Source organism: Macaca nemestrina, chromosome 8 (genome assembly GCF_043159975.1).
Source record: "Macaca nemestrina isolate mMacNem1 chromosome 8, mMacNem.hap1, whole genome shotgun sequence".
Lineage (NCBI taxonomy): Eukaryota > Metazoa > Chordata > Mammalia > Primates > Cercopithecidae > Macaca > Macaca nemestrina.
Genome location: NC_092132.1, coordinates 27,199,158 through 27,221,024, shown reverse-complemented (window position 1 = coordinate 27,221,024; position 21,867 = coordinate 27,199,158). Strand labels below are relative to the sequence as shown.

Genomic DNA, 21,867 nt, shown 5'->3' with positions numbered 1-21,867 from the left:
GAATACCAGCTTTAGCCTTCAGAAGCTGGAATTTTTTGCCTCCATTACCTCTGAAGTCTAAGAGTGATTAAGCAGCATTGCTACCACTCGTGGTAAACAGAAAAATGTCTTCTGCCTCTTCCTCTTCCAAATGCAGGTACGTGTCTAGCCAACCATGATGTGAATAAAACGTCCTTGCTGGAAGGGATCTGCATTTCTTTATATTTCTTGCCTTCCTGCAGGGGTGACTTTCAGTGTCCGGCAGGTAAACAGTAAATTACACATTTTCAAAAGTTTCTAATTTAATATCTGAAATGATTATGAAGAGCAAACTTTAAAAAACAGATCAAAATAGGATACTAAAGAGAGTTGTAACATTTTCTTTCTCTGGCTTGTTTCTGATGCGAGTAACAGCATATCCAAACTAAGAGTGGCTTAAACAAAAGGTCTGATCAGTAGCTTCTCACTTAACAGGTGGTCTAGAGATTGGCATTGGTTGGGGAAGCAGATTGGAAATATCATAAAGAGTATAGAGTTTTTCAGATTTCCCATTTTGTATCTTTAATGTGTCAGTGATGTCTGCACTAATGCTACCCCATCTCCAAGCATCTTTGTTACCCCAACTAAAAGCAAGAAGAAAGGGAAGTGACAGCCGCTTCTGTTTGTGCTTTCTTATCAAAGACAAAATTGTTTCAGAATACTCACCCTTCCAGCATTGCCCAAAAACAGATCACACGCCTAACTACCACCAGCAAAAGAGAATGCAATGACCACGACTTCGATGGTCAATAATCCACCAGAGCAAAGCCTGCTTTCCCCAGCAGATTACTGCTCAATACCCAAACACAATTAGTATTGTGTTAGCAAGGAAGAAGGGTGGGATATTGAATAGGCCACGGATGGTTTCTTCTGTGCAGGTTTGTTACAAAGGTATATTGTGTGATGCTGAGGTTTTGGGTACAATTGAACCTGGCACCCCCGTACTAAGCATAGTACCCAATAGGTAGTTTTTCAGTCCTTGTCCTGCTCTCTCTCTCTTCCCTCAAGTAGTCCCTAGTGTCTCCTGTTGCTGTCTTTATGTCCATGTGTGCCCAATGCATAGCTCCCAGTTATAAGTGAGAACACGCAGTATTTGGTTTTCTGTTTTTGCATTAGTTCACTTAGGATAATGGCCTCCAGCTGCATCCATGTTGCTGCAAAGAACATGATTTTTCTCTTTTTTATGGCTGTGCAGTATTCCATGGTATGTATGTACCACATTTTCTTTATCCAATGCACTGTTGATGGGCACCTAGACATTGTATCAATGTCTTTGCTACCAATTCAGCTTTTAAACATTGGTTAACAAGAAACCAAAACCAAATTTGGATGAGAGTCATACCATTGTCCCCTAGTGCATCATAAAACAGGAGCAGATGCCATTTTGTGGGGGAGCTTTTGGGTAGACATAATTATCTTGTAAGATCTATTATTCTGAGGTCTAGTTGCTTCTTAGGTCTACAGGGTGTCTAGTTTTTGAGTATACTGTATTTCTTCCCTTTTTGTAAATTTAAATTAAAATGAATGTATTTTTTTTTTCCCTGCCTCAGGTTTATTTGTACAAATAGCACAGGAGGACCCCAGCCCCATGCAGATGGCAGCCCAGAGGTGGGGGTGGGGGGTCGCACCAGTCCTTCTGTCCTCACGTTGGCAGACAGAGATACCTACTCTGTAGCCTTTGTAGTGGCCTGGGCACCTTTGGGAGCCTGAGCTGGAATTGAAGCTGGAGCTGCAGCCTGGGCCTTGGTTTGATCCTTGGCCTTGGCCTTGGCCTTTGGCCGGCACAGCCGGAGCCCCTTGGCAATGCGAGCATGAGCACGCTTCCCAAGCTTGGGGTGGGCAATGTAGGCAAGTCGATCAAGCTTGCGGCTGACACCCTTTGGGATCTTGGGCTTAACCTCCTTGGGCTTTACGAGGGCCTTGACAGCCTCGGCACGTGCACTCATGGCCTTGGCATTGTTGGCCTGCATCTTCTTTAGGCCCTTCTTGTTGTGCTTCTTGGCAAAGCGCATGTTCCTCAGGAACTTGGGGTCCACCCCCTTAAGAGATTCGTATCTTTGTGATCGGGGTTTCTTGATACCATTTCTGTGCCATTTTCGGGACTGGTTGTGTGTGGTATGGTTCTTGGACTTGGCCATGTCTGCACCTTCAGCCGCGGCTCCCCGAATGTATTTTTTGAAAGCCATTTTAGTTATTACCCATATAGCTTCCATTCATCTTCATTCAAGAAAAGCTTTTTTGACCAAGGTAATCCAGACTCAGGAACAGACATGAACTTATACCTGTATCTCTATCTATAGTCATGACATTATCAATACCAGTATCTTTCCCCTCAGCTCATCCTCTTCCTAATTTTATTGCGTGCTTCCAAAATGAAGGCTATACGTAGAAGTCAGGAAGAGCTGAATTTCCAGATGACTAGGAGTAGTAGAAAGAACACATGAAATTCTACAATTAATGTTGATTTGTTTGCTTCCTTGGAGTAACACCTCCTCTCATTAAAGAACAGCCTTATTACCCATTGTGAGAAGAAAATGGCCTCACAAAGGTGAGACACTATGTGGTACGGTCAGCTTCCAACAAGTTTTATTTATTGCTATCCTGATAACAAAAATAATTCCAGTTCTGAAAATTTATATTTTTAAAAGTTACATAGTACTGTAGAAAATTCAGGAAACATAAATAAGTGAAGAGAAGATAACCATTATCCCATTATAATGGATATGGGTATACTCCTATACCCATTATCAAGTGATAATGTCAATATTTCCACATATACACTTACAATATTTTTCCATTCAAATCTTTGCATTTTTAAATAAAAGTGAGATCATATAAAATAATACTGTTTGCAATCAAAATTCTCTCTCTACAATATATTTCACACATTACCATATTGATATATACCGTTGTACTGAGTGGTTCTGTGTGTTCATAGTTGCTCTACATTTTACTCAAGCTATTCCCCTATGGATACATACATTATGAAGGTATTTCTACATGAAAAAGAACCCTGTGGTTCAGAACTTTGCAACATTCAAAGTTTTTCATTCTCTGGTGAGTACTCCCCATTTACAGCAGGGCCCCCAATTCTGCAATGGGGAATGCACAACCCCAGAGCATTCTTTCAATTTCTTCCAACCCCTTCTTCGTTAGTGTGAGTCTTGGTACTAGTTCCATGCTGAACTGCTCTTATCCTCAATTCAAGTTTCCAGAGCATTTTGAGCATTGGAAGATCCACTCCCCACAACTGCTTCATAGTAGCTCGGGCAGAACCTGAAGGAGTATCTAGCAAATGTGACAATATCGGCACTGTTCATAGGGATTTTCTAGAACAAGTGCTCCTGTAAACCTGGGTGGAATTCCCTGGGCCCTGAATTACAAACCATGAATTCAAAGCCACAGCAACACCTGCTGCATCCAACAGCTCTTAGGAGCTACTTCCTAGAGCCACTCTGAATTCTCCAGAGCCTTTCCATCCATATTCCACCATCCCAAACATTGGAGCTGAGTGCAGGTTTTAATTCCAGGAGCTTTAGTAGATTTACTTACATATGTTTTTATTACCCAAACTGTAGTATATGCTTGAATGATTTCAGCATGTGGCTACCTATCAGGTAAACAAATATTTATTGTAGTGAAAGAATATTTATTCTGGCCGTGAGAGATGATTCTTATGGTAGCTAATATGTATATATCTTATTACTTAATATGAGTCAAACATTTTATCTGAATAATTTCCACATTGAAAAAATTGGATTTTATCTGAATAATTTCCATGTTGACAAAACTGGCATTTCACTATTATATTTTCTCCGTTTTATGTTTTCCTTTCGTTCTAGAGTTCCTTATGAGTTTTAAAATATGACTATGTAAGTCAAGTACCTAGCTCAGTGCCTCATGTAGAAGGCATTCAATAAATGATATGTCCCTTTTCTCTTCTGTTTTTTTAGGGTGTTATGGCTTTTAGAGCATTTTGATGTCCATCATTCATTTGATCTTTTTTTTTTTTTCTTCAACTTTTATTTTAAGTTCAGGGATACATGTGCAGGATGTGCAGATTTGTTACATAGGTAAACATGTGCCATGGTGGTTTGCTGCACAGATCAATTCATCATCCAGGTATTTTTTTTGTTTCTGTTTTTTGAGACGGAATCTCGCTCAGTTGCCCAGGCTGGAGTGCAGTGGCGTGATCTCGGCTCACTTCAAGCTCTGTCTCCTGGGTTCACTCCATTCTCCTGCCTCGGCCTCCTGAGTAGCTGGGACTACAGGCGCCTGCCACCATGCCCAGCTAATTTTTTGTATTTTTAGTAGAGATGGGGGTTTCACCTTGTTAGCCAGGATGGTCTTGATCTCCTGACCTCGTGATCCACCTGCCTCGGCCTCCCAAAGTGCTGAGATTAGAGGCGTGAATTAGCATCTATTAGCTATTCTTCCGGATGCTCTTCCCATGTCCTCATTTGATCTTCTTAACCCCGAGATGGAGGCAACACTCTCTTCATATATGTTTTATATATAAGAAAGTACTCAAATTTAGCTGTTGGTACTACTTCCTTTTTTGGATTACGAATTCTTAAAGGACAAATACCTTCCCTATGTTTCTTTTTACCAAACAGCTCAACATGTCAGGTTGAACAACTGATACATAGCAACAGTAAGATTTTATTTTTTATATTGAAGTCTACCTTAAAAGGGAGTGGTGGTTGATTTTTGCTTCCAGAAGTTTTGTTGCTGATAATATAAGACAAAGTACTCTTTCTAATGTGAATTTATGGAATGATTGCCCATAAAAAATTATTCTCCAGCTTGGAGCAATTAAAGTGGTCCCTCTTCTCTCCAAATTAATGTAATTAATACTGTAGTCCTGGTTGTTTATCATGTCTTGATAATATCACGAGGGAATGAAAATATTGGCTCTTTTATCCCCTTAAATAGCTGAGATGAAACTGTTCGAGCTCTAATGTTACAACAGCTGTTTCTCATGTCCCGGGAATATAATTGGTTGGTACTGAGGTTACTAAATTGTAAGAAATTGGCTTTGGTTTTATGCTTGCCTACTTTTGGTGGAAGGAAAGATGGGAAATGTTAGCTTTCTCTTGTAATGAAAAGGCAAAATCTTCCCCCAATGAAATGGCAGCTTCCAGGTCTCATCTGTATAATTTTCTTCAACAACCCACTGTCTCTGGGTTTGCTGGATGGCACGCCTGGGAAAGCAAGACCATTCTAGCTTCCCTGTTAATTAGCTCTCAACCCCATGCAGCTGGCTGAAATACATGCGGGTTTTCCCATGAGGGGCTTTTTCTGGAAGTCACTATAAAGTGGTCTAGTCTCCAGTGACAAATTCGATAGGGGATTTGAGACCTTAATTATCCCAAATAATTTATAGGAGCAAGATTCTTTTATCTAAATGTCTTTATCGCTTAGGACAGTTGTTCTCAATGTGTTGTTCCTAGAGCAGCACTGTCAGCATCACCTAGCAACTGGTGAAACATTCAGGCCCACTCTAGACCTACTGAACCAGAAACTCTGGAGCGGGGAGGGTCGAGCAATAGAGTCCAGCAATCTACGGTTTAATGAGCTCTCCAGGTGATTCTGATGCACAATAAACTTTGAGAACCACTAGCTTCTGGTATAACCAGGTTTTCCTGGTTTGTGGTCAGGCAATACTCATTAGTCTACTATCAGCTTGTCCACTGCTTAATCTTCATTAGTCTTCCAAGGAATCGAGTGTTCAGCAAATGGCATACTCGCCTTCATACCAGCCTCCTCAGAGCAAACTCATTCCCTCACTCATTGTCACTCTCTTGCTCATTCTTGTCTGAGGTTGTAGGGCAGTGCCTATCAGTCTTTACTGTGCTCATGAATCATATGAAAAACTTGTTGAAAGGCAGATTCTCATCTAGGATGGCCAGAGCAGGGTCTGAGAGTGTGCATTGCTAACAAGCTTGCAGGTGCTGCTGCTGGTCCAGAAACCACACAGAGGTGACTGGTGGAGCTCATATATGTGACACCATGTATACGCTAGAGAAAATGACAACTGTAAAGGACACGTACCAGTTAATTGGTACAATATGGGAGATCTAAATAATGATGAATATTGTAACAGTTTTTCTGGTAGTTTTATTTTTATTTTTTGTTTTATTTTTTTGAGACGGAGTCTTGCTTTATCACTCAGGCTAGAGTACAGTGGCACTATTTCGGCTCACTGAAACCTCCATCTCCCGGGTTCAAGCATTTCTCCTGCCTCAGCCTCCCGAGTAGCTGGGATTACAGGCACGCGTCACCATGCCTGGCTAATCTTTGTATTTTTAGTAGAGACGTGGTTTCACCATGTTGGCCAGGCTGGTCTCAAACTCCTGACCTCGTGATCTGCCTGCCTCAGCCTCCCAAAGTGCTGGGATTACAGGCGTGAGTCACCATGCCTGGCCTATCAGGTAGATTCTTAAACGAGAGACTTGAATGAGGAATTTTTCCATTGCAGAAATTTTCTTCTTCTTCTTCTTCTTCTTCTTTTTTTTTTGAGACAGGTTCTTGCTCTGTCACCCAGGCTGGAGTGCAGTGGTGCGATCATAGCTCACTGCAGCCTCAGCCTCCCATGCTCAAGCAATCCTCTCACCTCAGCCTCCTGAGTAGCTGGGACGATAGGCATGCACTAGCATGCCCAGCTAATTTTTTTACTTTTTGTAGAAAGAGGGTTTTGCCATGTCACCCAGGCTGGTCTCCAACTCTTGAGCTCAAGCAGTGGGAGGCCTGCTGCCTTAGCCTCCCAAAGTGCTGGGATTACAGGCGTAAGCCACCATGCCCAGCCCAGAAATGTTCTTTAGCTCTGCTTTTCTACTCCTTGGGTTCCTTGTGCTCCCACTCTCCTTTCTTCAACTCCTTCCCACACAACATCCTCATCCTTCCTTCCCATTCCCCCACTTTGTCCCTACTTTGTCTCCTCTCTGGTTCTTTCCTTCTGAAGCTTTATCTGGCTTCTTTGTTTTTCTTTCTTTCTTTTTTTTTTTTAGACAGAGTCTTGCTTTTGTCTCCCAGGTTAGAGTGCAGTGGCACAATCTCAGCTTACTGCAACCGCTGTCCCCTGGGTTCAAGTGATTCTCCTGCCTCAGCCTCCTGAGTAGCTGGGATTACAGGTGTGTGCCACCATGCCTGGCTGATTTTTGTATTTTTAGTAGATACAGGGTTTCACTGTGTTGGCCAGGCTCGTCTCAAACTCCTGACTTCAAGTGATCCCCCCGCCTTGGCCTCCCAAAGTGCTAGGATTACAGGAGTGAGCCACCATGCCTGGCCTATCTGACTTCTTTGTTGATACTTACATCAATTCTCATGAACTGAAAAGCCAGAGCCAAAATTTTGGAAGAGATCAAGTGGGAAAGTCATAAGGAAAACTTAAGAAGGCCTAACTTTACCACCTAAAACAGTTTATCAAGTTGTAAATCCAGATACTCACCACTGAATTCTGATTTCCCTGGTGTTCAGCATCCAATAAGCTATAGTTTTATTATCCTTTGGGCTCTCCTCCTTAGATGGGAAAGAAGTCAAATATGGGCTGGGTTTTCCCATGAGCTTCCAGACTGGCAAGTTTCCTTTAACCTTTGAAAATTACTTCAAAGTTTCCCTTTGAGGAAAGCTGGTGGTATACACAGCTGATGTCTTTGCTGCTGGATCTGACTCCTTGGCTGAGCTGTAGATGTGGAAACCAGGGGAGTCACTTTAATGTTTGCTGTAAGAAAATGGCAGAAGGGGACTGTAGAAGATGTGAGGAAATAAAGCAAAAGGGTAAACAATCTGCAAGGAAGAAAACCCAGGGCTTCCTGTGTGAGTAGATTCCTAGACAGTTTCTTTCTGCCTCTTCTTCTTCCTCCATTTCTTTGGCAATAGAGGTTCCTCTGTTACTGGTAGAGGGTTTGACTGCTAGTTGTCCAGGTTCTCGGTGTTTTGAACAAAGAATTGGACAAAATGCACATCAAAGCAAGGAAGAATGAAGCAACAAAAGCAGAGTTATTGAAAATGAAAGTATACGCCACAGAGTGGGAGTGGGTTGAGCAGTGGCTCAAGGGCCCCAGTTACAGAATCTTCTGGGGTCCAAATACCCCCTAGAGGTTTCCCATTGGCCAGCTGGTGTTCACACCATGCAAATGAAGTAGTGGCCCGCAGTCAGTCCGATTGGTTGTGGAAAGCAACCCATCAGAGGCTGAAGTGAAGTTACAAAGGTTAGGCTTCTATGCAAAGCAAGACTTAGCTCCCAGTCAGAGGCTGAAAGGAAATTACAAAGTTACACTCCCATGTAAATGTCTGATTGGTTTCCATGATTTTCCATCTGCCTTGCAAAAAAAGTTGGGAGTAGGGGGCTTTGCAAAGGGAGTAGCCTCTGGTTCTTTTGTTACTTAGGCATGGAAAGTTGGGGTTTTCCTTTCGATTCAGTTATATGAAGTCAGTGTGAAATCGGCCTCAGGTTCCCTCCCTCTGGACCCTGTTCTCCTGCCTCACTTCCTCCACCAGAATGTGCATCCCTCAGAAGTTCTTATAACTGTCCTACAGTTCTTGAGTTATATGGTTTGGAGGAGGAGTATCAGCTTAAATTAAAGAGCAGAGGTTTTCCTTCTGTGCTGTGTTTTTATGCACTTTTGACATCCCTGGACCACATTGGAAGAAGAAGAATTGTCTTAGGTCACGCATAAAGTACACTAACACTAATGACAGCTGATGAGCTGAAAAAACAAAATCGTCACAAAAACATCTCATAATGTTTTAAGAAAGTTTACAAATTTTTGTTGGGCCACATTCAAAGCCATCCAGGGCCACATACGGCTGTGGGTTGGACAAGCTTGCTAGCATGGTGCCATCCGACAAACATTAAAAATACACATGAGAAAGCATTTTTTTTTTTTTTTTGCTTATGAGCTAGCTTGTTTTTCCTTAACTTTTTTTTTTTTTCTTTTCATGGGACTAAAATTAGAGAGGAAAATTAAATATCAATGTTAGGCAGAATGAGCCAGTAAGAAGAGGTGTGGGACAGACATGTCCTGGGAATGGAGGAATAAGGCAGAGGCTGAGACTGAAAGTAAAATCTGATTTGGGTCTTGAAGGCTAAGGAGGAGGCAGCATGGAACAGCGATAAGAACATGGATCTTAGAATGTGTATCCTGACTCTAACCTTTACTGAGTGAGTGACTCTAAGCAGGCTGAATATCCCAGTAAGATAATGTATAGAAGCACTGCTTCTATACATTCTATACATTATTATAAGTCAGAAAATACATGCAGGAAATAGAAGCCACTCTAGCGATGGTCTGGATGTTTATATGCACCCCAAATTCATATGTTTAAATCTTCACTCTCAAGGTGACAGAGTTAGTAGGTGAGGCCATTGGGAAGTGATTTGTTCAAGGGGACAGAGCCCTGATATGTGGGATTAGCGCCTTTATAAGGGAGGCTCGAGTGAGACCCCTCACCACTCCCACCATTTGAGGACACTCCTGGGAGGTGCTACCTATGAACAAGGAAGTGGGCCCCCAATAGACACCAAATATGTTGGAGCCTTGCTCTTAGACTTCCCAGCCTCCAGATGTATGAGAAATAAATTTCTCTTGTTTGTAAGTCACCTAATCTATGATATTTTGTTAAAGCAGCCTGAATGGACTAAGATGGTATTTCAATCAGAAGAGGGTTTAAAATAGAAAAATAAGTGGTTACAAAATGTAGGTGAGATGGCAGGAACTGAAGACACAGGGCCACTGATAAGCTTCAAGGCTTCTCTTGCAGCTGCCACCCAGTTCAGGAGGTTGCAGGAAACCACATTCACCATCATAGCTGCCCCAGAGCCTCAAATCGGTTTTCACACCAGCTTTCTGGTGACTGCACAAGCTCCCATTTGATGAGCATGTGCATCAGCCAATACTGACACTAAGGAGAATGACCCTCTTCCATTACACTTTCTAATCTCATTAGCGTACAACTCATCGCTGGACTCTAAATTGTATCAAACTTAACAGTCAAGGAAACTGAGAATATAATTTTTAGCTTTCTGGCCCATGTGATACAAGACCAAGTGGAGGTAGAGGTGGTGGAAATGGATATTAACAACACGTAGTATAGGTATTAAGTGCAGAGAATCAAGAAATGCTAGTCTGCATAGGAGGAGCAAGTAATGTTCAGTGAAGTCAGCCCAGAGATTGGTATCAGGGTTTTGGAAGGCATTAAAATATATATCTTCCCTTTACACTGGAGAGAAGCCCAATGATAAAGGGAAATGGAAAAGAAGGAAACATAACTGGATATATTTCTCATTCACTCAATGAAAATTAACAATAAGTTTCTATTCTTTATTTTTTTTAGTTTTAGTTTACTTTTTGTAGACATTCTTGCTCTGTCACCCAGTCTGGAGGGCAGTGGCATGATCATAGCTCTCTGCAGACTGGAACTCCTAGCTTGAAGCCCTCTTCCTGCCTCAGCCTCCTGAGAAGCTGTGACAACAGATACGTGCCACTGTGCCTGACTATATCTATATATTTTTAGAGATGGGAGTCTCACTGTCCTGCCCAGGCTGCTCTTGAACTCCTGGTCTCAAGTGATCTTCCTGACTCAGCCTCCCAAGTAGTTGGGATGACATGCGTGAGCCACTGCGCCAGGATTCCATTCTAGGATTCCATTCTATCTGGCTAAGATTCTATCCGTCTTAGGATTTCATTCTATCTGGCTACAATAACAAAGATAATATCACAGCTTGCTCACACCCTGTGGCTGGACCCCATATCTTCTTCCCACCCACCTACCAAAAGACTGAGGCTCATTTTCCATTGGCTCTCATTCAGACTCTGTCAGTTAGGATCTTCCCTTTCCCACTCAATCCTCTAGGGCGATAAGCACATTTTCCAGCAGCTCTGGAGTCACGACTGCTTACAAAAACTGTGCCAATCCAAACAAGTCCAGCTGGAAGGTGCTGGACTTCCTTTCCTCTGCCATCTTCCCAGCTGAAATCACAGGGAGTTTTGAACCTCATGACCAGCAGACAGGAGCTGAAGCAAGAGACACAAGTCTCATTTCCCTAGGGAGAAGCACAGAGCTGTTAGAATGGTCCCTGCCTTATTCTTTCAAAAAATTTTGACACCCTCAAAAACGGCACAATTGAAGTAGAAGGTCAAACAATAATTGAAATGGAAGGATAAACAGTACACGATATTATGAAACTAAAATGAAGCCAAAATGTTCTCACTCTTTCACCTCAATATAACCTCCAGAAAATCAGGGAATTTTTCTTTTATTTTTTTGAGACAGTGTCTCATTCTGTTGCCCAGACTGGAGTAGAGTGACACGATCACAGCTCAATGCAGCCTTCACCTCCTGGTGATCACCTCAGGTGATCCTCCCACCTCAGTCTCCTGAGCAGCTGGGACTACAGGCACGTGCCACCATGCCTAGCTAATTTTTGATTTTTTTGTAGAGATAGGCTCTTGCTATGTTGCTCACGCTAGCCTCAAACTCGTAGACACCAGCAATCCTCCTACCTTGGTCTCCCAAAGTGCTGAGATTAAAGGTGTGAGCCACTGCACCTGGCCTTTTTCTGTCTTACGTATTGTTATATTTCCCTGCAATCTGTATTGGGGGTAAGAGACAATGACTCCTATTGAGGTGGAGGGCATCGTGTTTCAGAGAAGTTGGCACTCAACAACTATTTCATTTGCTTTTCTACATTTTCTAGCCTCTTTTGCAGTTTGGTTGGCTGTACAATTAGTTCTGGCCAATTAGTGAGTGAAAATGACATTTGTAGGCTATGGTAGTTAAAAGTCTAGAGCTTTCTCCATCTTTCTCTTCCTTCCCTGAAGCAACTTTGGGAACCATTGTCTTGATTCATAATACAGAAGAACCCTGGCCCTCTGAGTCATTAAGAGCATACCTCTGTCCCATGACCTGCATCAGGTTTTACATGAATAAAAGATAAAGTTTTGTTGGGCTGAGTCACTGAGATTTCAGGGATTATCTGTTATTGCAGCATAGCTTAGACTATCTTGACTAATAAACACTGCATTATTCATATATTAATTCAACTGACATTTATTGAGTGCTCCAGAGTGTTAGTCACAAGAGCATTTAGGAACTGGCAAAAAGATAAGCAGCTATAGAAGCAAATTCTAAGAGATATGAAATTCAAAGGAAATTGTCAACACTTTTCTGGCTCAGCTTTTATGAAAATCTTCGGAGTTCAGTAGCTCTTTGTTCAATGGAACAGAAGTGCTAAGTAATTTGAGACTGCCATATGTGTAGAGAAGATGCAAAAAATGAAAATAATTATTCCTTACATGTTTATGTGCTTCACATTTACAAAGCCTGTTAGAAATGCATGGTCTCATGAGAAGTTTATCAATAAGTTTGTGAGGATGATATGTGAGGTATGATTGCTCTCATTTCACCCTGGTGGAAAATGAAACTTGGTCAGGGGAGAGCCACATTGCTGATAAATAACAGAATCAAATCTGAAGCTGTTTTGAGCCAATGTCCCATACACCAAGCTTCCTGCTAATAGACAGCCTGATACATTGAGGCATAAGTTGAGGAGGGAGAAATGGAGTAGCCCAAAGAACTCTGGTGAATAGTTTTGACGTAAAGAGTAAAAATGTTAGTTCTGACTCAGTGAGTAATAGAAGCCACATAGGTCTTAAACAGAGCATCTTTGTATTTAATGTACCTTTTGCTGTGCCACCTGACTCCATGGCAATTGTTAGGAAGTAAGCAAAGAAGCAAGACCAGATTTGGACATTTAAATCTTCAGAATCAAATGCAGGGAGAAGAATTACAGAGCGCTAGGAAGGGCTAGGATCTCACCTTAGTCCTGGCCATCCCCTGTGATAGTTTCTGGAAAATTTTGGAAAATGGCTTCTCCCTGGGACAGTTATCAAAGGCATATGTTCTAGGATTATAGGCCCAGTTCATAGTAACATGAAATGATACCTTCTAGACTCAGTAGCTAATAACCACACAAATGTTGTGGTCCCAACTACAGATTATCACTACATAACTGGAGGTATTAGAGCCACATAGAGACTTTGGCACCTGATTGGAAAAGTTGTTGCCAGTTGGCCTCAGAGGGAGGCCGTGCATCTCTCCCAGGTCCTTGAACCTCTTGTTTCCAGTGCCAAAATTAACAAATGTTAGAAGCAGACTCTTACTATTCAACAATGTGTAAGCCATAAACTGAAACAACATTAACCTTTTAAGAATCAATCTCAGCATTAATCTAGCATCCACATTCTCCCTTTACCTCTACAAAAAGTCTATTTCTGCAACTTGGCTTATAGCATCTCTAGAAGTTCCCTCTTGCCTTCTATCACCTAATGTCTCTCAATTCTTCAAACCCTAACTCAGGGTTTCTCTTCTTCTGGGAACCTTCCCCTGTCCATCCCTTCCAAGTTCAGACCATACATTTAACCATTCAATTCACATCTATTGAATGCTTGCTTTATTGCAGAAACTGTCTTAGGCATTGGGGACACAATGGTGAACTGGAAAGCTCAGATCAATGGGCTAACTTCCAGTCTAGCAGACCACAGTATTTGCTTCCTGCTATCTGCTTCTATAACAAATTCAAGTACTCCTACATTGGCCCTCACAATATGCTGCTGACATGAATCCTTGGCTATCTTTGTGCAGATAAGCTCTTTGATGTCGACAGACATTTGTGTGTCACACATTTCTGATCTCTGCAGTGCCAAGCAAAGGAGTGGGCTAATTGATGAATATCTACTAGTTTATGTAAGTGACTAATATTATCTTGTGTCATAGAACTAATGGGGGTGAGGAGGAAGATTGAGGGAAGGGATGTGTTTAGACTTGGTTTGCCTAGAGCACAGACCCAGAGATGTGTTAGAATAATGAGTAATAATAATAATAATGAATAAACCACAGGCACCGGCCAGGGCCTGTTTATTACCAAACTCATCAAGGAAGTATGACGGTAAACCTCTTCTGGTTGAATAACTTAGCTTATACTACTTGTTTAAGCTTACCAAGTGAAATTCCGTCATGAAACATAACTTTTTTTTTTTTTTTTAAGGATTCCTAAAGGTTGACTTTTGAGTTGTGATTTCTGGGGACACAGTCAAGACTTGTGATTACCTGTACATCTGATTTATGGGGAATGATTTGTGCAAAACCAAGAGAGGCACAGTATCGAAGAGTGTAGATTCTCCTCCTTTTAGATAATATGTACTGCAGAACTTTTTACTTACTGAATTCGTTATATAGGACCCCAAGTCAATTTACATAAATGTTTTTGCACAAATGTAAAAAAAAATTGACTATGGAATTATGGTTATTTTTAAAGCCAGAGAAATCCTGATTTCACATGAAGAAATTGAAGCATAAATACCCTAAATGACTTGTCAAAGATCAGGCAATCAGTGAGTGTCAGAAGCTGAGCTGAAATGCAGAACTCATGGCGTCTGCCTGTGTACTTTACGCCACATCACAGTAAAGTGTAAAAGCATGTTAGAGAGTTGCAAGCGTGCCTTTGAAGCCGTTCTCTATCTGTCATTATAAATACCCAGCCTGATAGAGCTCAGTGGTGTTCTTCCAAGAATGTGAAGCATAGACTGCAGAGAATCCACAGCAAGAGGGGTTAAAATTAAACCTGCGGGAATTAATCTCCAACTTTCTAGGCACGGGCAAAGTGAGAGTATATCAATCAGGGAAGAAAAAATGCAAAGTCCAGAAAATGAGACAATATCTTAACATGCCATAGAATATGGAAAGCAGGAAAACATGGCGAGGACTGAGGCCTATGCACAGTCATTTCCCAGATCCCCAGATCCTTGTTTATTTACTCCTTTGTGTTAGTTTCTCGTGGCTGTTATAACAAATTATCACAAACTTCCTAGCTCAAAACAACAGAAATATATTTTATTGCAGTTCTGGAGACCAGAAATCCAAAATAAAGGTGTTGGCGGGGTCATGTTCCCTCCTAAAACTCTAGGAGAGAATCCTTCCTTCCCTCTTCCAGCTTCTGGTAGCTCCAGGCATTCCTTGGTCTGTGGCTGCATTTCTCCAGTTTCTGCCTCCGTGGTCATGTTGCCTCCTCCCTTTCTGTGTGTTTTCTCCCCTGTGTGTCTTATAAGGATTCGGGTGAGGATCTCTGGACAGCATATAGGCCCCACCCAGATAAGCCACGATTGTCTCTTCATCTTTGATTACATTTTCCAAGACTCTTTTCCCAAATAAAATCACATCACAAGTTCCAGTGTTTGACATGAATATTCTTTGGAGGCATTATTTTTTAGCCACTCTCCCACTTCTACTATTGCACATATTCATTATTTGAGTAATTATTTTTGACAACCCTCATCCACACTGAGAGAGTTCATGGGGGCCATAAGCCTTGTCTGTTTCACTCACTGCTGCTCCCAAAGCACCTAGCACAGTGCCTGGGACATAGTAGACGTTTAATGATATTTGGTAGGTTAATAAAAATTTATTAATTTCTTATTATATATTATTAATTTATTGATGAAAATGGGTTTTAATTTTATTAAATTAGTAGTTTGCTTGCCTCAAGGAGTTTATGATCTAGTGGGGGAGTTAGCTAGCTAGATATTTCACATACATAATAGTGTGGCAAGTGCCAAATAAATAGAGCCTAGATTTTGAAAAGCTTTTAACGCTTTTGGATTTTATTCTATAAAACAACATTTAGATGGGATTTCCAGGCATAAGCAGTAATATTTAAAATTTGCTATTTTGATAGTAAATAGCAGTTTTATAGCTGTTGTGTAATTTCAAGTACAAATATCTATTATGATTCATGCTCAACTACATTAGCCCACGGGATTATCCTAAGGGGTAAATTATATATTTGGCATAAATCCAACCGCTGGAAAATACTCACTTGAAAAATGCACAATTATGTCATTTTTGCGGTGCATTTTATAAATAAATCTGAGTCTTCAAATCAGAATGTTCTTAAATGTTGACCAGCACCTGTGAATTATATAAGATCAAAACGTCATTCAATGTTGAATACTATTTTGAATGTTCATTCATTCATTCATTCATTCAATCCTTTCATAGATATTTATTGAGATCCTACTGTGTGTTGTTCTGGGAGCTGGAGGTGCAATTTGAATAAGAATGTAGTCCCTACTTTTAAAGGGCTCATTGTCTATGTTACCCAGATTCTCCAGAAAGCAGATGCATATGACAAAGTAAGAATTTCAGGAGGCTTATTGGAGAGTAAGCTGTGAATGTGAAAGGGTGAGGAAGCAGGATTGGACAAGGGAATCCTTTATGCCAAAAAGCGGATATGACAAAGGAAAGAGGGAGGAGGCAGGATGAGGAAGACAGAGCATCAGACTACAATGCAGATCTGATGAAGTCTTAGCCAACCCAAAGATTCCCTACTAAAGGAGTCCTGAGTTGGCCCTGGTGCCACTGTTATACTCAGTCATTGGCTGGGGCTGCCCGAAAAGATCATGGCCTCAGCTTCAAAGCTCAGGCAGAACTCGAAGGCATTAACAGCTGGAGGCTGTCAGCTAACTGCACTCCTTGCAGCTAAATAGCCAGTTCTTTCTTGAAGGGAGATCACAGCGACGCAACCCCATGGCTGCCACATAGTGTGATCAGGATGAAGGCAAATAAACAGGCAATTTAGATCCAGTAAGGGTAGTGACAGAGTGCCATGGGAGCTTAGCCATGGAGCACCAAACTCCAACTTCAGGACAGGAAAACTTCCAGGAAGAAGTAGGGTTTAAGAGGATGCCTGGATTGTAAGTAGGAGTTAGCCAAATGAAGGAGGCAGGAGTAGGCAGAGAGTGTTCAAGGTTGGAGAACATGATATACAAAGCCTTGTGGGAGAGAAAGCATGGCACATTTGAGAAAATAGCAAGACCTGCTGTATGATTTTAGTATCACATTGCAGGGAGGTGATAGCAAGGGACAAAGCTGGAGAAGTACATGGAGGTAAAGAACGGAGGGCCTTGTCCACCCCATTAAGAAATGCAGGCAGCATAACCACATACAACACGGCCTGTAGATATGAAAATACAAATACCAACAATTTTTCCCCATTGGACTTTGTAGAGAATCCTGAAGACCCCATATCCCAATTCTCTGTGTTTAGATACTAGTGATCCATAGGAAAAGGCAGCTATGTTACCTATGAGGAATAATAACATTCATGATTACCCATTGCTCTTTTGTCCACTCTTTTTATTCAAGGTTCCACAGTCCATCTCCCAGTAGGAGAGAAATCACAAGACTGATCGGTTTGGTTGGAGAGAATGGGAAGCACAGAGCCAGGGAGCTCTCAGAAGCATCAGGCCAAGGTAACAGAGCAAAAAGCTGGCGAACCACACTGGGTTCCGAGTATCAGAATAGGGACCGGAAAAGAGCCGAGAATGTTTTGTGCTACTTCTAACTTAGAGAGAAGGATTTTTAAAATGAGCCCTGGGATTTCACTTATATGATCCTATTCTGAGAAAATAGTCATAAATTTGAAGATTTATAATGATTGCTGAGGGCAGTAATGATGGCTAAAATCGAATTGGTGATTGCCATTTTCATGCGAAATGGTTCACATTTGATTGTAGATAATGCTTAGAACAGCCATGTTATACCTAAGAGGCAGGAACTCCTTTTTTTTTTTTTTTTTTGACACAGAGTCTCATTCTGTTGCCCAGGCTGGAGTGCAGTGGCACGATCGCAGCTCACTGCAAACTCCGCCTCCTGGGTTCAAGTGATTCTCATGCCTCAGCCTCCTGAGTAGCTGGGATTACAGGCACACACCACCATACCTGGCTAATTTTTGTATTTTTAGCAGAGATGGGGTTTCACCATGTTGGCCCAGCTGGTCTAGAACACCTGACCTCATATGATCCGCCCACCTCGGCTTCCCAAAGTTTTGGGATTACAGACGTGAACCACCATGCCCAGCCAACAGGAACTATTAATCGTGCCCATTTTTCCTATTAGATTTTTTTCTTTTTTGTTTTGTTTTTTGAGATGGAGTTTCATTCTTGTTGCCCAGGCTGGAGTGCAATAGCACAACCCCGGCTCATTACAACCTCTGCCTCCCTGGTTCAAGTGATTCTCCTGTCTCAGTCTCCCGAATAGCTGGGATTACAGGCCTGTGACACCATGCCCCGCTAATTTTTTGTCTTTTTAGTAGAGACAGGGCTTCACCATGTTGGTCAGGCTGGTCTCAAACTCCTGACCTCTTGATCCGCCCGCCTCGGCCTCCCAATGTGCTGGGATTACAGGCATGAGCCACCACGCCCGGCCCCTAAGAGAAAATTAAAGCTAAGAGAGGTTAAAGAACGTGTCCAAGGTCACATAGTTAATATGCACAGAAAGGTTACAAAGCATTGTTTTAATTTCATTTTATTGTAGAGACAGTGTCTTGCTCTGTTGCCCAAGCTGGAGTGCAGTGGTGCAATAAGCTCACTGTAACCTCAAACTCCTAGACTCAAGAGATCCTCCTGACTTAGCCTCCTAAGTAGCTAGGATTACTCCTTGCTGATTTTTTTCGCCGTGTGTGTGTGTGTGTGTTTGTGTGTGTGTGTGTGTGTTGGTAGAGATTTTTTTTTTCTTTCTTTTTGAGATGGAGTCCATCCAAGCTGGAGTGCAGTGGTGTGATTTTTTCTCACTGCAACCTCCGCCACCAGGTACAAGTGATTCTCCTGCCTCAGTCTCCGGAGTAGCTGGCATCACAGGCACGCACCACCATGCCCGGCTAATTTTTGTATTTTTTTGATAGAGACGGGGTTTCACCACGTTGGCCACGCTGGTCTTGAACTCCTGACCTCAAGTGATCCACCCGCCTGGGCCTGGGATTACAGGCATGAACCACCTCATGCTGGGATTACAGGCATGAGCCACCCTGCCTGGTTGAGATGGAGTCTTTCTATGCTGCTCAAGCTGGTCTCAAACTCATGGGTTCAAGAGATCCTCCTGCCTCCGCATTATTTTTTAAAATTACAAATGACCTAGAGGGAAACTATTAATTTTGGGTATGTATATATTCAGGAATATTAAGTGGTTATTAGAAAAATGTTTTCAAGTTGTCGTTAATGACATTAACAAATATATATGTTATGATTTTTAGTGAAAAAAGTGGAATGTAAAATCTTACAAGCATCATGATCTCCTTTTAAAAAAACTGCTTCATTGAGGTATAATATATACACCATAAAATTTACCCACTTCAAGTGTATAATTTAATGATTTTTGGAAAATTTACAGAATACAACCATTACCACAATCCAGTTCTAGAATATTTCCATCATCTTCCCCCCTCAAAAAACCATTCATACCTTTGTGCAGTTAATCCCTATTTCCATCTCCAGTCACAGACAATCCTAACATACTTTCTTGCTAACAGATTTGCCTTTCTGGACATTCCGTACAGCGTGTAATCATGTCACAGGTGGTTATTTCCATCTTTCTTCTTTCACTTAGCATAATGTTTTTGAGCTTTACTCACGTTACAGCATGTTCAATGGTTTGTTATTTTTAACTGCTGAATAGTAGTTCTATTGTATGGTTATATGACATTTCGCTTATCCATTTACCAGTTGATGGACATTTGGGTTGTTTCTACTTTTTGGTAATTATGAATAAGGCTGCTATAAACATTGCCTGCAAATCTTTGTGTGGACATACATACAATTTTATTTTTCTTGAGTATATGTGTAAGTGTATAATTGCTGGGTCATATGGTAAATGTGTGCTTAACTTTTTTTTTTTTTTTTTTTTTGAGACAAAGTCTTATTCGGCAGCCCAGGCTGAGGGGTGCAGTGGCACCATTACAGCTCACTGCAACCTTGAGCTCCCAGGCTCAATCAATCCTCCCACCTAAGCCTCCCAAAATGTTGGGATGACAGGCATGAGCCCATCAGCAGTTCACAAGGATTCCAGCTTTTCCACATTCTCACCAACACTTGAAGTTATACATGTTTTTATTCTAGCCATTCTGGTAGATGTGAGGTGATGGCTCATTGTGGTTTTATGTATTTACATAAAGACCAATAACGTTCAATGTTTGTAAATAAGCTTATTTTCCATCTGTATATCTTCAAATATTTTGCCCATTTTTATTGGCTTATTTTCTTACAACTGAATTTTGAGTATTCTTTATATCTTCTGGGCTCAAGTCCTTTCTCCCAGTTTCTTTCTCTTAACAGAGTCTTCCAAAGAACAGGAATTTTTAATTTTGATGAAAAATATAACTTTTTTCTTTTATGGGTTGTGTTATTTGGTGCGTTGTCTAAGACGTCACTGCCTAATCCATGGTTCCAAAAATTTTCTCCTATATTTTCTTCTAGAAGTTTTACAGTTTCAAGTTTTGCATTTATGCCCATGATCCATTTTTAGTTATTTTACCATAATGTGAGTTATGAAGTTTTTACTTTTTTATTTTTTTTGCATATGGACAGCAAATTGTTCCAGAATTGTTTGTTAAAAAGACCATCATTATCAACTGAATCACCTTTGTTCCTTTATTGAAAATTAGTTGACCATATACATACAGGTCTATTTTTGGACTCTATTCTGTAACACTGACCTATTTGTTCATCTTGCAACCAATACCACATTGTCTTGAATTCTTTAATTCCAGCGATTCTCAACTGAAAGTGATTTTGCCCCCCTCCCTTCCCATCACCAGGGGATATTTAATAAAGTCTGAAGACATTTTTATTGTTATAACGGAAGAGGTGCTACTGCTATATGGTGAGAAGAGGCCAAGGATGCTACTAAATATCCTTCTAAATACAGGACAGTCCCCAAAACAAAGAGTTATCTAGTTCCAAATGTCAATACTGCCTCTATTGAGAAACTCTGCTTTTGAATTTATGATATAAATCTTTAACTCATCACATGCCTTCAAGTGTATTATATTATTTCACCTGTAGTATAAGAATCTTACTTCAGTATATTCTCCCTGCCTTTATACTATTGTTGCAATTTTACTTCTACATGTTATAAATATTACAATACATCATTATTATTGTTTTTTCCCTTTTTTTAAGAGACAGGGTCTTGTTTTGTCCCCCAGCCTGGAGTGTAGTGGTGCAGTCACATCTCACTGCAGCCTTGAACTCCTGGGCTTAAGTGATACTCTTGCTTCAGCCTCCCGAGTAGCTAGTACTACAGGCACATGCCTCTGCACCCAGCTATTTTTTTTTTTTAATTTTTTGTAGAGATGGGTTCTTGCTATGTTGCCCAGGCTGGTCTCAGACTCCCTGCCTCAAGCAGTCCTCCTGTCTTGGCCTCCCAAAGTACTGAAATTATAGGCATGAGTCACCACTCCTGGACATTATTGTTGTTGCTTTAAATAATTGATCGTCTCTTTAAAAATTAAAATAGGAAGAAGAGTATTTATATTTACCAATTCCAAGGTTCTTCTTTTCTTTGTGTAGATCCAAATTTCCACGTGTTTATTTTCCTTGTGTTTTAAGTGCAAGTCTGTTTCTGATGAATTCTTTTAACTCTATATACATCTGAAAAAAATTTTATTTTGCCTTCATGTTGAAAGGTAGTTTTCTGGAGTATTTTTTCAAATTGTTGGAAAGCCAGGGATAGTGACACACACCTGTAGTCCCAGCCTCTTGGGAGGAGGTGGGGGAATCACTTGAGCCCAGGAGTTCAAGAACAGCCTGTGCAACATAGTGAGACCAATCTCTAAAACATTTTTTTAAATTCTAGTTTGACGGATTTTTTCTTACAGTATCTTAAAATGTTTCTCCACTGTTTTCTAGCTCACGTTATTTCTAATGAGAAATCTGTTATCATCCTTATCTTTGCTCTTTTGTATGACTCTTTTTTTCTCCAGCTGCTTTAAAAATTGTTCTCTTTATTACTAGT

General features: G+C 41.0%; 2 protein-coding genes across 3 annotated transcripts in view; both read right to left on the bottom strand.

Annotated features, from left to right (window-relative positions):
• LOC105468533 (sterile alpha motif domain containing 12) overlaps positions 1-21,867 on the bottom strand; it is a 495,768-nt gene that overhangs the window by 8,151 nt on the left and 465,750 nt on the right. Inside the window, exons 5-6 of one of the 2 annotated variants that reach the window (XR_979516.3) lie at positions 15,896-15,987; positions 10,794-11,065 (exon numbers count right to left, since the gene is read on the bottom strand). The gene's annotated coding sequence lies outside the window, so the exon portion shown is untranslated. Of the gene's footprint in view, positions 1-2,343; positions 11,066-15,895; positions 15,988-21,867 lie in introns of those variants that run through there. The other variant, XR_011606361.1, reaches the window with a different exon arrangement.
• Positions 1,640-2,219, bottom strand: LOC105468530 (large ribosomal subunit protein eL29). The gene has a single exon (XM_071067436.1). The coding sequence runs from the start codon at positions 2,202-2,204 to the stop codon at positions 1,683-1,685; it is 522 nt and encodes a 173-aa protein (XP_070923537.1). The 5' UTR covers positions 2,205-2,219; the 3' UTR covers positions 1,640-1,682.

What these genes read in the sequence shown, in the direction of transcription:
- LOC105468530 (XM_071067436.1), bottom strand. Translation starts at nt 2,204, where the DNA reads ATGGCTTTCAAAAAATACATTCGGGGAGCCGCGGCTGAAGGTGCAGAC.